Source organism: Rhea pennata, chromosome 15, assembly GCF_028389875.1.
Source record: "Rhea pennata isolate bPtePen1 chromosome 15, bPtePen1.pri, whole genome shotgun sequence".
Classification (NCBI taxonomy): domain Eukaryota; kingdom Metazoa; phylum Chordata; class Aves; order Rheiformes; family Rheidae; genus Rhea; species Rhea pennata.
The window spans coordinates 18598248-18615618 of NC_084677.1; the positions used below are offsets into that span (position 1 = coordinate 18598248).

The 17371-nt window shown below is 41.9% G+C and overlaps 1 protein-coding gene across 1 annotated transcript; it reads left to right on the forward strand.

Annotated features, from left to right (window-relative positions):
• Positions 1-2780: 2780 nt before the first annotated feature.
• SLC5A11 (solute carrier family 5 member 11) lies at positions 2781-16977 on the forward strand. Its single transcript, XM_062587885.1, has 15 exons — positions 2781-2912; positions 3889-3960; positions 4737-4841; positions 5385-5444; positions 5970-6074; positions 7790-7895; positions 8734-8814; positions 9241-9446; positions 10498-10633; positions 11410-11517; positions 12366-12516; positions 13035-13203; positions 13997-14212; positions 15463-15625; positions 16760-16977. Exons 1-15 carry the CDS (start codon positions 2781-2783, stop codon positions 16975-16977), a joined length of 2028 nt encoding a protein of 675 aa, XP_062443869.1.
• Positions 16978-17371: the final 394 nt, after the last annotated feature.

A 17371-nucleotide genomic window follows, 5' to 3' on the forward strand; every position in this document is an offset into this window, starting at 1 on the left:
ATAACTATATTGCAGGTGCTAAACACCTGGCTATTGGCTGTGATATAGAAAGTGTGTTGGGATGAAAAGTAACATTGCAATATCAGAGCAAGAGAAGAGAAAGCAGGAGGTGTTAAGAGTTAGAAGCTTCCCAATGCTGGCACACCAAACTGCATTTTTCTTTTCCAAGTTAGAGCCAGCAGAAACTCAACGAGAGCCAAGCTATTTTGCCTCTTAAAGAGGTAAGCTACTACTGACCATGTGATTGTCAGTAGCTTGCATCCTTGCAAGAAAAAAATTCCCAAGGAATTAAAAATCAGCGGAATCCAGGGGCTTTCTAAGGCACAGAAAATATTCCATCAAGATGCAACTCCCAGGTCCTAGCTCTGTACTGGCACTACTGTCAATCACCGAGAATACGGCTGTGTATCATCTTTGGCATTTGTGCCGTAAGTTACTGATGTCTCAGAATACAATCTGCCAGCTGTGGAAAACAGCTAACAGGACTGTATGGGACTGGAAAACTGCTTATTGCCTGAATTTGCCTTTCTGTAAAGGCATGAATCCAGTACTAGTCCTTCAGGCAGAGAATATACTAGAGGAGTGTGTTTTAGAGGGATACATGCTAAAACTTTTGAATGTTGCTCAGCAGAATGAAATTTCTGTATTTCAATCTCCAGAGCATTTATAACTTTGCCTCAATATACAAAGATTTTGGGCTAGCTTTTACGAATCAGTTCTCTTGTTTTTTTTTTCTCACATCTAGGTGTTAAGTACATAGCATTGTCACTGATGTACAAGTATAATTAGTTGCACTTCAGGCAATTCTTTAGGCAACAGGTAAGTTAAGCACAGCTTTCAGTTGCTGGTCAAAACTGTAATTTAATATATTAACAGATGGGTGAAGCCAGCTGAAATTGTGAAACACATAACCAAAAAGCAAGGTGGTGGTTTCAGTCTGTGCTTTGTTGAGAGTGCTGGATGTTCAGAGGAAGAACTTGTTTGACTCCTCCTCTCTTCCAAGTTTCACAGCACAGTGATCAGACCATCAATAGCAGGGAGCTGAATTCCGGTGCAGGACACACACTCCCTCTGTTATGGGTCAGGCAGGGCAAGTTACCACATAGCCTTCTCTCGCCCCACCTTTTTTCATTTGATGCTTCCAACCTTTTGAGGGAGGGATCTTATAAGAGTGACCTTTCAAGTGCAATAGAGGCCAAAGGACCTGACCAGCTGCGTATGCATGACAAGGGACCAAGGAACAGCAAATGGCCTGGCTGTCTTGGAAATGACTGTATGAAAGCCCAGATCTGAGTTAACTGTAAGGCAGCACTGAGCCTTGGGAGAGGAAGGCCTGCCCTGCTCAAAGGAACGGTCTCCTTGATTTGCAGGGTAAGAGAAAGAACTTTTTATATCTTTTCACTGTTTAGTTAGAGAGCAGGGCATTGAGGTGCTGGATCACAGGGATCCCCGTGTGACCTCCAAAGGCCACCATCATGCCATAGGCTGGCTGTTTGAGGCCACTGTTTGCCCATGTTAAACCATTTCTGCCTTGGAACTCCCCACTACTGCCATTTAGCACATTTTGCTTTCAAAGCAAGGTATAGCCTGGATGAGGAAAGGAAGGAGGAGGAAAAAAAAGAGGAGAAACTATATCAGTTCACATACCCGACCAGCCTCCTTGCACGGGCTTTATCCTACCCTCTTCTTCCAAAAAGCAACAGATTTACACTACAGGGAACCTTGAAAGGGTCCAGAGAGCTCTTGCAGGGATTGTTCACTCAGTGGTGTCACTTTCCCCATTAAGCATTTCTGAAAAGAAAATGAGCTTTTATTTATGTGTGAAACAAATGAGTATCTTGCCTTCAGAAAATGCCTCTGAAGACTTCTGAGTAGATGGGAACATCAGATTAAGCACAGGCAGTCTTCTGCGAGTTTGTGCCAGTCCAGTTATTGCTGTACTGTGTATCAGTGATATCTGCTGCTCATCTCTGGTGCCTCCAGGCTCACTCCAGCACTGCAGAGGGTACGTCTGCCTCTCTGCTTGGTGACATGCTGCCATTCTGTGTCCTTGATAAGGGAGTAGAGAGGGCAGTGTCTGCTTGCCAGGAAGTCAGACTTACTTGAGGAAATTCAAACACTCTCTGTACCCAGGCTCCAGTACTTAATATGGCAAGAGAAAAAAATTCCACTGACTCCTGGAACAGTTCTCATGTACTTACATCTTGACAGCTCTTCACTGGCACTTTTGCAGTAGTAGCTTCTCATCCAGGCAATGCTGCTGCACTGAGAGCTACAGGCTCCTCAGATCACCTATTCCCATCCTCCATAGCAGGGCTGCTCTTGCGCTCCCTGCACACTGAGAGTACCACCATGCTGAAGGATGCTGGATTTCCAGCAGGATCCCTCTGGTATGCCACTTCCCAGTCACTTCCTTTGGCTATTTCAGCTATTTACATCTTCTTTCTAATGCACCCACTTCTCTGCCAGCTGGACAATTATCCAAGTCAAAAGAAATCTAACCAATCCACAGTTAACCTGACTGCTGACAGCTTCCGTCACACCACAGATGAAAGAGATTCATGAATGAAAATAGATGCCAGATATGAGCCCTCTGCATGGCACTAGCATGAGCAGCACCACAGTCAAAATCGCAGTGCTGATACCTGCTGAAGTATTTGAGAAACAGTCAACACTTTCACTGTGCTGCCACAGCAGTCCACCCTCTTGTAACCACAAAACCCGGTTTTTAACAGGTAGACGCAGCAAGAAAAAAAAGTATTCAGCCTGCATAAGAAATAATGGAGACCACCAGCAGCACTCCATCATCTGTGACTCCCCAGTGGGATGTGTTTCCTCAGAAGACCTTGGATTCTGTAGACATTGTTGTTCTTGTTCTGTACTTTGTATTTGTTCTGGCTGTTGGACTGTGGGTAAGCAGATACCATTAAAAGCTTTCTTATGTGCCTTGTTATACTGAGAAATATGGCAGTTTAGGTTTCAAATTATTTTACTTTGGCTTGAGACAAGCCCACTTTATTGAATTCAATTGAACAAGCTGAAACACTGTTTACAAGTGCTTTTCCTCACTTCAGTCTGGGGAAGCATCCTCACTATTCTAAAAGTGGGTTGTTCAGCTCTAGTGTTTGCAAAGATTTTGAGAAAACTTGAATGGAAGACATTGTGCAAGTACTAAGTATTACTACTAGTAATGTTTTGTTCAACCAGGAAGGAATTAAAAAAAAAAAAAAAAAAAAAGCTGTCCTATAAAACAACTGTTTTTGTCCACAGTGAGGTCATGACAACAAATTCCATAAATTAAAAATACTGTTCTCATATAATTAAGCCAGAAAGCCATCTTTCTGTCATGGCTTTTGTAATAGTGAAAGGACAAGCCATTATCATAAGACAGAGATGAGTAGTTGCTTCCTTCAAATGTAGTGCATAACTGATGATATTGTATGAAGATACCTGAAATCTCTGAAGAACAAAAGTCCATGAGTAATGTCTAGCATTTCTCCTGGCTGCACCTGATAATTAGGGATGTCCACAGTTCTTGTCTAAAATCTGCTTGGATACCTTGTGGATCTGGAGTGATGTTGTCTTCTTGCTGCAGAAAACATTTAATCAGGATGCTGATATGATAGGAAGATTTGTGCATGGCTCACCACATCATTGGCTGTTCCCCTCATCCTTCTACAGCTCTCTTTCCTGATATGCCTCATTTCAGAATTTTGCCCTGCAGGATTTCCAAGCAGCAACTGAAATTTCTTTAGCCTAAAAAATCTACTCATTTTCAATGGATGACAGTACAGAGTTTTATGGGAAAATTGTTGCATGCTTGGTAATGTTCTCAGCAGCAATTGAAGGGGGTGTTAAAACTTTTGCTCTGTTTTTCTGCTTTCCCAGTCCATGTGGAAGACACAGCGAAGCACCGTAAAAGGCTACTTTCTAGCCGGAGGAGAGATGGTTTGGTGGCCTGTAAGTATCTTTGTTAGACTCCTTGTGCCTGTAGGCTATAGTAAAGCAGAAAAGCACTTTTGTTTCAGTAGTTTTTATTTCTCCACTGAGAACAAAAGATGACATCCATGTTTTGCAAAGGCCCAGTTATAATGTCGGCTTTTTTTCTATATTCAAGATTGGGGAAATGGAGCTGCTGCAATACACCTGTCACAGCCCTGCCCGCCCTCCCCCCCGCAAGATCCTACCTGGTGGCTTGCAAAGCCTGTTTATTTTGGCATGCTTTGATTTTGAGATTTCCAGGAATTAGTTGTTAGGTCCCTGTGGCAGATGCAGTTCTACACTGAGCTAGTCTGCTAGGTGGGATGTTTCATTTGCAGTTGGTCTGGTAAGTCAGTATATGTTAATAAGGGTATGATGACCTAACATTTTCATTTGTTACCTTCAACTCCTGCTTTGTCCCTGTGTGAAAGATTAGACACTGATTTGGAAGTAGGATGGTCCTAAACATGCCCACAAATATGCAATAGGCAGTGAAGGAATGAAAGAACCTGGAGAAAGGTACTATAGCCACTGAGCATATACGCAAAAAAAGAAGGTGAGAGAGGGTGAAAAGGATTTCATGTCCCCTCATGCATGAGGGTACAGGGTCACTGTATAACCTCTGTGGAATGAATGTATAGGGGCCTACGCATGCACTGAAACACCAACCCTCCTCCCTGTTTATATCTTTGTCCAACACCAGGCCTGAGAATAATGCTTTATTCCAAGCTCTGACTTCCTGTTTCTTTCTCCAGGTGGGTGCATCCCTATTTGCTAGCAATGTTGGAAGTGGCCACTTCATAGGTCTGGCTGGGTCAGGAGCAGCATCAGGAATTGCTGCAACAGCCTACGAGTGGAACGTGAGTGTTGCATGGCAGAAGCACATCTCAAGAATGCTGCAAGCTAGCTGGGGTCATTAGATGTGGCACTAATATATATCTACCTGCACCTCTGTGAGAGCCCAAAGCTCTTTCCATATTATGTAATCTTAAACTAAGATTGTTTGGGTCTGTTCAATATCTGAGCAAGGGCCCTCTATCAGCTGTATCTCCTTATTAAGAGAACAGGAGACATCTAATCCTCTGACACGTTACCATTGGGCAAAGTCACATTTGGGTAAGTATAGGATCAAACTGGTGACTACGCAGGATGCCACAGTTGTCTTCATGTTGTATATGGCAACTCCTCACTGAGTACCCACACATCACCATGCGAGGATCTAGATCTGGCAGCTCCAAAGGCTCAGACTCCAACTGTGTGAGCTAGAAGTCACCACTAGCAGTTAGCAGTTTGAGGCCTCTGAGAGCTAACAGAGCCCTTATGTCCCCAGGGTGTATGTATTTAATCCACTTGATCACAGCAATGATCAGCATCTTTGACCTTCTTTTCCATTTGTTTTGCAGGGGATGTTTTGCGTTTTGGTGCTGACCTGGCTATTTCTTCCAATTTATATAGCAGCGGGAGTAAGTAAATGGGATGCTGTGTGTGCATCAATGATTTGCTGATTTTTAAACTACTTCTTTGGCTCATGGGCTTAACTATTCCCTAGTGCACCCATGTTTCTTCTGGAAAGCAGTGAGCAAACCATGGTGCACTAGACTGGGTTATGGTCTGGACTATTACAGGTCCAGGGCCCTGCAAATTAGTCATTGCCTGGGAACAAGAGAAGGGGCTCAGACATGGGGGCCACAATTCAGATAAAGCCAAGAATAAAACGGACAGAGTTGTTCCATCTTCCAAGGAGATGCAGACCCTCATATCAAAGTTTATACAGAGCCATTATAGCAAAGTCAGTGTTTGCTAAGCTGTTATGCTGGCATAAGTGAGCAGCTGGGAACCAAATACCAAAACAGTGCAACTGACAGTAACATTCCAGTCTTCTATCTGTGTGAACTAGCCACCTCCTCCCTGGTGTTGTGAATGAGCCTTCTGCAATTTATGAGGGTAACTGAATAGCACCTTCTCTAACAGTATTTTCTCTCACATAGGTTACTACCATGCCAGAGTACTTGCGGAAACGTTTTGGAGGCAAAAGAATTCAGATATTCCTAGCAATTCTCTACTTATTCATCTATATCTTCACCAAAATATCGGTAAGTAGGAAAAAAACTGATGTAGGCTGAATTAAATTCACTTTGAAAGTATGCACTAACCAGTGAGACTGAGAAATACAACTATTGACCCTTCTTCATAGTAACAGAGAACAGTATATTACAAAAATACCTAAGGAAGATACACTATAATTATTCTGAGGAGCTAAACAAAAAGAGTTAATTTTTTTTTCTCATGAAGGATCTGCATGCTTGTTATAGCAAGAGAGAAAGCTAAGGGTTAATATACTGAGCAATAATCCATTCAAAAGTCAAGTGGTCAGCATGGATGTGTTTGTTCTTAGATTTCTTACATCTGGCTAGTTTACCTGGTTTATTCCCTTTGTGTATTTATTCCCTGCATAGATACCAAACACTGTTATATGCAAGATGAATGACAATGTAGGCATTGATATGCCTTCAGGTGGAAGGATTTCAGTAATTTATTGCTCCTGTTTGATATAGTGCCTTGAATAAATAACTGAATCAATCCTTGTGCAACACCTCACTAGCTATTTATTAACTATGCAACAGTGCATGAATTGGTAAAATCAGAAAACTCCCTGCCAGTGTTTTTCCTTTATGTACAGGGCCAAAGTGGGATGAGCAGTCTGACGCATGCCTGCTTATGTTCCTTTTGAAACTGACACTACTCACCATATTCATGTGGGCACCATGTAGCTATACGCAAGTTCTCTTTTCAGAAAAAAAAAAAACAGGCATTTGGTGCAAATCTCTAATGATATAGAATCATAGAATCATAGAATCAGTAAGGTTGGAAGGGACCTCTGAAGATCATCTGGTCCAACCCCCCTGCCCAAGCAGGGTCACCTAGAGCATGTTAGACAGAGTTGCATCCAGGCAGGCTTTGAATATCTCCAGAGAAGGAGACTCCACAACAGCTCTGGGCAACCTGTTCCAGTGCTCTGTCACTCTCACAGTGAAGAAATTCCTCCTCATATTCAGGTGGAACTTCCTGTGGTTCATTTTTTGCCCATTTTGTCTTGTCCTGTCACATGGAACAATATGATTCCTGAGAGAGAAAATGGATGACTCAGATGCTTTTGCATCTGTCTTTCCATGTTCTGCAGTTTGCTTATCCTAAAGTTCTCCTAAAATGCAGCATTTTCACATAGTTGCAGGACAAGGTGGCTGCTGAGTTGACTGCCCCCAAGCCCTGAGGATACTCTTCCTTATCAGTGCATGTCAGCAGCAATTCCTGTCACTGTGTCATCAGAAAGGAATTCACATTATGGCAAACTTCTGGGCTCTGATTGGTGGCAGGCCTTAAGAAACCCTGGGGTAGTGTTTGCACATAAGGGTGCTCCAGTCTTCAGCCTGTGCAGTTCTACCCAATCAGTTCACTGACTTCTCAGCTGTCTGTTCATTGCTCTGGGGAGGAAAAGCTTACCTAACCCATGCAAATACCTTTCTTGGGACAGTTTCATTCCCATCCCCCCCAGCCAATAATAATAAAATCTAAACATTAAACTGAGCCTGGTTTTAATGTACAAGAGGAAGGAGTTGGGGCTGCAGAGGAATGTGCCATTTGGAGATGACATCAAGGGAAGTCAGGAAGTCACAAGCAGTAAGAGATCAAGCTGATCTCACTAAAAGCAGCAGCTTGGTCATTTAACATTCATGCTCCTTGGCACTACCAACTTAGAGAGGCATAGCAATATTACTATTGCAACTGTGGTAACTATCTTTTTCACTAGGTTGATATGTATGCTGGAGCCCTCTTCATTCAGCAAGCCTTACACTGGGACCTCTATATCGCTGTTATAGGCTTGCTGGCAATCACAGCAGTTTATACTGTTGCAGGTATGTCACTGAGTTTCAGATCATGCAGAGGACTTTATGCAGCATAAACACATCCTACTTAGTGACTGGAACATATTCATAAAATGTACCACGCACCCTCATGCTTGTGATAGGATTCCTGTATTTCCCATGCAATCTGTTCTTTGCCATGAGTATGGACAACAGAAAAAAAAAAAAGCAATTGATAATTCACCTTTCAAAAAATAGGAGTAAATGAATGCCATTTATAAGGCCACACCAGACATGAATACATGTTTGCCCTGGCATAAGGACAAACTGTACTCAAGGATTTGCACAATACCTTTTCCCTCTGGGCTTTTTGGAGGTATGAGTACTTGACATAATGAACAGTGTAATGTGGAGAGCACTGTCAATGCTTGGGTGCCCTTTCACAGCTTATGAGTGGCCAAATGGAAAAAAGCCATGCACGGCGTAAGAAGCAAATACCAAATAAACAAAGGTTTCTCCTTTCCCAGTGCTTGCCCCTGGTGATGCTGCTTTTAAAGATCCCCTCTTCCCTCCTTATTCAGCTTCAGTTTTGTCTTGGAGCTTTCCCAAGCATTTCCCGTAGAAGTATTTATACTGGACTTTGGCTTTCTAGTGACAAAGGGTGACTCATTCTGATTCAAAATATGAGATATTTCAGCCAAAGTGTCATGCACAGGAATTGGTCTAACTATACCATAACATGGTCAAAACACTCTACAGAACATGATAGCATGCCAGACAAGGTTCTCAGATTACACTATTTGTCTTTTTTTTTAAAAAAAATTGTGAGATGCTATGAAACAGAATAAATCCATTTTCCCACAGTTTGTTGCTTTTCTCTTTTCTATAGGCGGCCTGGCAGCTGTAATATATACAGATGCTCTGCAAACTTTCATCATGCTGATTGGGGCTGTGACTCTCATGATCTTCAGTGAGTATTTCCCTGGGTTTTATTACTAAAACTATGATAAATTCTTTATCAAATACTACAAATATACTTGATCATTACAACAGATTATTTAATTGATGCTCTGTGAACTGTTTTTAATATATGTTCCTGTTAAAATGTATGTGCATAAAATAATCTTCCGTTAGTTCTTTATGTGGTAAAAATGCGCTAGTCCATGAGAAGTATCTAAAGAAGAACTACATTCTGAAATAACACTACAGAGCAACAAGCAAATTCTCTAGTCAACAGACTTACAGTATTAAGCTATCATCTAGCCCCATGTTAAAGTCAATAGCTTCTGATTTTAAAGAAAGCTTGTGGAAAATCACCAACAGCAAACTACGGAGACTGAAAATAAGAGTACAAACCTGTTAAGATGTGATAACTACATCTTATGATCTATTTTAGGTTTTGTTGAAGTTGGCGGCCTTGAAGGATTGCAGAAAAAATACTTTAATGCCATTCCTAGCAACCACAAGGAAAACAGTAGCTGTGGTTTACCAAGAGAAGATGCTTTTCACATTTTTCGAGACCCTGTTACTTCTGATCTTCCTTGGCCAGGAGTTTTGGTAGGAATGACCATCCCGTCTCTGTGGTACTGGTGTACAGACCAGGTATGTTACTGCTTATTTATTAAAATCAGCTCTTTTGTTTGGTTTCAAGAATGTGTTATTGGGTGCTTGAATACAATTACAAACCTCAAATTTGTGATAAATTCTGGACTATTTTTCTATTTCTGACAGGAATTCTGTAAAAGTTGATGGTTTCAAGCCCAAAGCAGAAAAGTTTGATATGCACAACTAAGAGTTTGGGGAATTATTTCAAGATAAAATGTTGAGGGAGAATGTGTGTATGTGTGTGTGTGAGAGAGAGAGAGAGGGGTTAATCCCAGCCTAATTCACAGGCTGAACTCCAGCCTTTCACTTCTTATGAATCACTTGTGAATTCACATGCTTTCAACTTTCCAGAGAACTGACAGCCATCACTCCTTGTGAGAACATTAGAGCCAGCAAAAGTGAAGCTCTAAACAATCTTCTGATGACCATGTAGTATTCTTTTATCTAACTCATTTTGCTAGTTTAAGACTCCATCTGCTCTGACAAAAGGGCTACTGCACTTAAAAGAAATAGCTATCAGGTGAGGTAGGCCCCTAACAAAAGGTGATGAAAAGAAAACTCTAGTATGGAGTGTCATTAGTTTAAGTAAGAGATTATATAGCATGGTATACTGCGTAAGTAAGGGCTTAGATTTGATGACACAAAAAGTGCCTTCCAGGTCTACATGTCCATAAGACACTGAGGATCTGAAGCAAGAATTATGAAGATACAGCCAAGCTCTGTTTCATCTTCTCAGATTTCTTAGATAGCTTAGAGGAGAACAAAGTATACAAATAAATAACACAGGAAGTCTGTGCCAAAGAGTAGTACATGATCCAGCCGTAAGTTTCTGTTGTGTGGAGTAAAGAGCATTCCCCACTTCGCAGATGTTACCACAGTGTCAGAAAGTGTGCTTGTTCTACCTGTGCACTTGAGAATGAACTCTTACAGTAACACACTGCACTGCCAGAGATTGCATGGCCAGCTGCAAACAGAAATCAGCACCACATCATCTACAGCTAGCTACTCTCCAAAAGAAAGTGGACCAAACAGATTTCTTAATTTCTAGGTCATCGTTCAAAGGTCCCTTGCTGCTAAAAACCTCTCTCATGCCAAAGGAGGCTCCTTGATGACCTCCTACTTGAAAATTTTGCCCCTCTTTATGATGGTAATGCCAGGCATGATCAGCCGGATTCTCTTCCCAGGTAAGTGCTGAAGGAGAGAACTGTTCCCTCTATTTGTCACTGATTGCGACTACTCTATGGGGCTGGAACAGGCTCTACAGAATAAGTTAAAAGGTTGAAATGCATCAAATGCCTGAAATATGAAGAAATTTTCCTTCAGTTACAAACAGCACATCCTCATGCAGGAGACCCTAGATATATACTTTTAAAATGCACTGCTATGTGTGCTAGAGCAGTTTTCTATCATCCTTTCTCACAGCAATCTTGCTGATCTGTTCTGAGCTTGCTACCTCTAGCTGCTCTTCTGCATTCTCAGCATGCACTCAGGCTCCTTCTGCACCCAAAATGTTACTCTTCCAGGAATTCAAGTTCGAGGCACTCAGAGAAATCCTGATATACCACCTTTACAACCCCTGAATGTTGTAAACTGTTCATTAGGTGGGATCATGTGCATATGCCTATCCATGAAGAGGTGTGCCAAAAGTGGGTGGCTAGCCTTAATACTCAAATGAGCAACATTTTGAGAGAAGAAGCTGACATACAAGACAGGTCAGCTACTTCTATTGATAGCATCTTTTGCATGGAATTTAAAAAAAAGGAAAAAGAGGGGAGCCCAGCACTGCTCTCCTCTCACTGTGATGAGACAGTCCTGCATTATTTGCTGGAGTATTTCCAAGCTTTCCAATATCCACTATCTCACTTAGAGAACATTTTACAACATTCAGTAGACTAGCTTAGATAAATTTGTTTCTGATGATTATTGAATATTGTGTCTCAATCCTCCTTACTTATTTTAGATCTGGTGGCTTGTGCAGACCCAGAAATTTGTCGGAAAATCTGCGGCAATCCATCTGGCTGTTCTGATATTGCTTACCCTAAGTTGGTCATAGAACTTCTGCCTGTAGGTAAGGAGCTTGGTATCAATGCTGGCATGGATAGATCAATTATCTGCGAGAAATGTTCAAAGACAATGGAAGGATATCTGTGAGAAATGTTCAAAGAGGAAAATACCCTGCAATTATAATTTCAGTGGGGTTTATATTGGGCTTGATAAGACAGTGGTAAGAGACAGCATGCAACAAGAGACCTCTGGATCCAGTATCCAGAGGTCTAGTCCAGTCAAATTCAGATGAAAGATAAAGAGTAGATATTTAACAATGAGAAAAAGCAACTGTTAAAGCAATGTACACAGGGCCTCCCTATCACTGGCCATTTTAAAATTGGGACTACAAACATTTTTTAAGATCTATTCTAGTTCAGAGAAGAATTCAGGGATATCTTGCAGCTGGTATTATTCAGAAGTCCAGACTGGTTACAATGGTTCCATCTGTCTGCTGTCTATCCCTAGCTGAGAAGCAATGTATCCCACATTCAGCACATCCAATTCCATCTCCAGGCTGCAGCAAGTCTTCTAAAGACCTAGAGCTGCAAAGCCAAGTGTACTGAGACACCCTAAAGGGAACATGATCACAGAACAGTGAATAGATAGGTTCTTGCTTTCTCTACAACTCAGCTGCCCCGCTCAGTCAGCCAGCAATGACTCTGCAGTTCTAGTTCAGAAAGGAAGAAGCCTGAGTCACTGTGCCTGTGAGGCTCCTGAGGCTCCTGGTGTGGGCTATACTGTTAGAACAAATGAAAAAAAGCTGCAAGTTTTTATCTGAGAGGTTTTGTTCATGAAGATGCCTCATCTTCCTGTGTATGGTCTTTACCCGTACCGTCCTTTGAGGGGCTGTACTTCTCCTTCTGCTTCCAGGACTTAGGGGCCTGATGATGTCAGTGATGATAGCAGCTCTTATGTCCTCCTTGACTTCCATCTTTAATAGTGCCAGTACCATTTTCACCATGGACCTCTGGAAACACTTACGGCCTCGCTGTTCTGAGTGGGAGCTCATGATCATTGGCAGGTAAGGAAAACTAGGACATGCCACATTATATCAGAATTTGAGTGTCAGAGGAACCTCTCAGCATACCTTCTTCCCTGCTGTATATGTATTTTCAGTATCTATTGCTCCACATCAAATGGGAAAAAATGAGAGAAGAATTTGACCCATGTATGTCAGACATTTTTCTTTAGAGCCACTCTTGAACTCTTCTTATTAGATCAGTAGGGGAGAATCTGGCTTAGTCAGTCAACACTAGTAGAGCAAAACCAAGATTTCATAGCATCAAGATACACAAGCATAAGCATGAATTGAAGCCAGACAGGATGCCTGGGGAAACCTGAGTAGTGCTGCAAAATGGGCAAGAGATCCAACACAGGCAAGGAAGGGCTGAATTCTGGGAAGAAACGTATCACACAGGTTTGCTGGAGGACTGAAGTGGAAACCTTTTTATCACAAGAGCTCTCGCTAGGAGATGTGCAATCTGAACAATTGGAAAAGAAAGGTCTGAGCTAACAATAACTGCATTTTTTCTTGCACAGGGTCTTTGTGTTGCTGCTCACTGTGATATCTGTCCTATGGATCCCATTGGTACAGGCAGGCCAGGGAGGGCAGCTCTTCATTTACATCCAGTCAATCAGCTCCTATCTGCAGCCCCCAGTGGCAATGGTGTTTATTCTGGGTTGCTTCTGGAAAAGAGCAAATGAAAAGGTAACAACTCTGTTGCACTCAGCACAGTTGCCTTTGTGGTCTCTTTCTCCTCATGAGAGTCCTGCAGTTCAAACCACAGCCCCAGGCTGCAGTTCTGCCTCCTCTTTTGGTGTTTGGGAGAATGAATGCACCCAACTCACTGCAAAGCTGAAGCCACAATTAGCCCATGGCAGAAGGGAGTATTCCCTGCTGTTCTCCAAAGATTCCACTGCCATTTCAGAAAGAGTGAGATGACTGCATTACTCAATTGCAGTATCCTTCACAAACCTTGGAGTCTGTAAGAGGCTGATTAGCCATGCACTCATTTATTACATGGACTTGTGCCATCATGGGGCCTACCAAAAGCAAAGTGAGCCCAAGGAGTTAAGGAGGCAGACGAAATGGCAGTATGAGTTCAAAACCTACAGTTCCTCCAAGACAACTGGTACTGGGAAAAGGAGAAAGACAGAATCCTTCCCTAACAAGGCTTCTGTTAGGTAGAGAGTAGTTGTAAGCACCCCACGGCTAAGACAACCATTAGGATAAAAATAGCACTCTTCAAAGTATTCTGGTGTAAGATGTTGTATCTTTCCTCTGTATCAGAATTAAGGAGTCATTTGATTCCACGTAGAAGAGGTATGAGGCTACTGTAACAGCACCAGTGGACCTAGATAAACAACAAGAGCAGGAAAGGGAAGAGGGGGGAAGCCCCTCTAATACAGCAAAGAGAAAGCTTGGCCAGTTTATAGCCTAAGAACAGACAAGGGTACTGAGTGGATATTTGTTTCTTTTTCCAATAACCTTCATTTCCTAGGGTGCATTCTGGGGCCTGGTGATTGGGCTGCTGCTGGGCTTCATTCGATTGGTGCTGGACTTCATTTATCCAGAGCCCCAGTGTGGAGAGACAGACATCAGACCAGGTGTGGTGAAATACATGCACTATCTCTACTTCTCCATGGTCCTAGCTGCGATTTCTACAATCACTGTGCTGGTTGTGAGCATGCTCACAGAACCCCCCTCGGAAGAAATGGTGCGTCACCCCCTTAGATTTCTTTATTACTTTTGTTTTCAGGATGCCCCACGTTACAGCCATGGGAATAATACGGAGATGACTACTATGAAAACAGAGGTTTTCATGCATTCTTTATTTATGAAAATGCTTGCAATAACCTATAATGCAATTCCATCTCTGCTCCAGCATCCTGCTGGCTTGCTATTTAAGATTTTGGTCCCATAAATCCAGAGTCCCACCCCGGCGAGTGGTCAACAGTAGATGCTAAGAGCCATTTTTAAGTGCAAATATGTATGTTTAACCCATGACAAATTAGCTCTTTCCCTTTATTTTCCAAGAAATTACAGCTTCTGGGTCATCTTTATCAACTCTCTTATTAATTTAGTGAGGAACCATTTTCCTTGCAGAAAAGAGAAATCAAGGGCAGAGAGCATACTTCCTCTGGACCAGGTTTGTGCCCATTTGACTATTCTCTATAGACACACTAAGGCTTCAGAAAAAACAGAAACAGTAGAAAGCAGGGCTAGAAGAGACCTTTAGAAACCATACAGCTGGCGCATCCTCTTGTTTCAAGACAGCACTAACTGTACCTGACATATTTCCGAAAGACCTGTGGCTAACATATTCTTAAAAATCCCTGGTGATGGAAAGTGCCTGGGGAGGTGTGCGATCAATTCAAGAGCTTATCTGCCCCCTCAGTAGAAGCTTTTCCTCATCTCCAATTTGAATCTTTCTAGCTTCAAATTGCGCTTACTCCTTACTGTCAGCCAGTCATGCATATCAAGAACATTCCTCCTTAATGAGTCTTCACATATTTGAAGAAAATGGTCATATCTCCCATCTGTCTTCTCTTTTCTAAACAACTCTGTTTTTTTGATTCCTCACTGGCCACAGTTTTCGTTCTTTTGCTCTCTTCTTGGCCTTCTCCCACTGACCCACTCTCAGTCTACATCCAGTGGTGGCCCCATGCAGAAATACCTCATCCTCAGTAACAAAAAGTGTGGAATACCATCCTTCGGAAAGTATATCTGTATAAACAGCTATCATGTTTCATACAAAACTAAAATCAACACGCAGAACTCCAATGGCAGCCATCACTTCTGTGCTTGCCAAGAGAGCACTTAACTGCTCACCTGCTCCAACACAGCTGGGGAACAGATTTTGATCCCTTAAAAAAGTATTCTCTCTCCAAGCTGCTATACTGCTGAGGTAGTCCTTTAAAGAAAAATGAAAGCAGTTTTCTTAAACACCACTCTTCATGCCATCAGATAAGTCGGCTTACCTGGTTCACACGTGGGGATCTACCAGTCAAGCAAGAGCTAGCAGTCAGCACTTCCCCTGACGCTGGAAACGGAGTGTGTGAAGCTGAGCGTCCAGCTTTCCAGATTGATATAAGCATTGCCTCTGAAAATAGTTCAAATGATAATAAATGTAAGTGCTCCAACACTCTACTCAGTAACATCTAAAATTGTCAATCCTAGGTATTAGGTAAAGGCTCTGAAGACAAGAAATATTAAAACTGCTTCCTCTGGATTTCTGTATTTTCAGGGTATGCTAAGAGGTTTTTATGTGATGGTTTTAGCTAAGCATAAGTTTAGTTTCTTTTACATCTCTTGACGGCATTGCATATGCGTGAAATCAGGAAAGGAACTAGATGGGATAGAGAGTGCCATGCCCATTATCCTGCACTAGAGACTAGTGCTATTTGCACCTGCTGCAAGGAGAGTTGGTTGAGAAAAAGGAGGGGGGCAAAAGACAGTCACAGTTATTTTCATGAAATTCCATTTCTGTTTTTCAGTGATGTTTTCTGATCGGCTCTAGCAGCAGGGAGAACACAGAGCCCTGGGAAGAGTACTTGACAGATCAGTGAAGGAGGATTTACATTTTTTAAAACTTGTACTTGTCGGTATTAGGTACCCACATGCATAGCAACTCATTCTGCACTTTCCAGCAATGATTATTATCACTTGTTTTTGCTAAGTTTGAGACACTGTTTATGTAACCATGCAGCTTTTGCTGTGTATTTCTGAGATCTAAACAAAGATGCTGAAAAGGCCAATAAGTTAATGAATTATTGTGAAGATTTCCCAACAGCTGGGAAATCTCATTTTCTTTCTGCATTGTCATTACCTTCCTAAATGCTTCCTAGCATTTACTACATATGCCTTAACCCACACCAAAGCTGGGAGAGCTCCATTTAGAAACGTGTGGCTTGGAGTAACCCTAAATGGACTAGAGCGTGCACAAGAAAATGGAAGGTGATGGGAATCAAGCAGTTACAGATAAGCTTTTAGGCTTGGTCTATTGTTTATGTTTCTTAAAATGTTGAGCACTGTGGAATTTGAACTCTGATCTGCAGGGAAGAATGCAACAGACACTACAGCCCCCAGCAGCTATTATTTGAAGGGCTTCCTACATCTTGGTGGGGCTTTTTTATTCATTTAATGAATGATGACGCATTTTTGTACAGTAATATCAAAACACATTGCACAGGATCATACTGAGAAATTGCTGGGATTTGTTCTATCAGTGACATTTTTACCTCACTATTTATTGTCATTTTAGGTACAACTAATACCAAAAAGAGCTCTAAGCTGATGACAATCTTTCTATGGCTCTGTGGGATGGAGCGCAAAAAGGAAGATTCTGAGAATGTGGTGCCGACCAAACCTGAACCTCCAGTGGCTTCATTGGACGAGAAACCGTTGGTGAAACACATCCTGAACATCAACTTGATACTATGTGTATGTGCTGGGCTCTTTCTCTGGGCATACTTTGCATAGCAGTTGGCTATTTGATTCCAGATGATATCAACTAATTTTAACTGGTGTAAATAATAATAATTAGCAGAGGGTTAATGAAATTTGTAATCCTTTCTAAATTTTATTTCTTTTTTTAAGAATAGAGATCCTCCTCCATAATACTTTCCTTATTCCTATTGAGAGACCCAGTTGTGAAAGGTGCTGGGCCTTCTTGGCGCCATCACAACTGGACCCAAACTGGAAACAACAGGGTAAGTGTAAGGAGCTGAGGAAGGCATCTAGGTAGAAAAGGGTTGTTTGGTTATTTTAAAGTTTAAATTATGTTCTTTGGGGTAAAGCACTACCTGGAATTCCAGAAATCTGGATTCTGTTCCAATTTGTTCCTCTAAAACCAGCTATGGTGTGCTTGATGTCC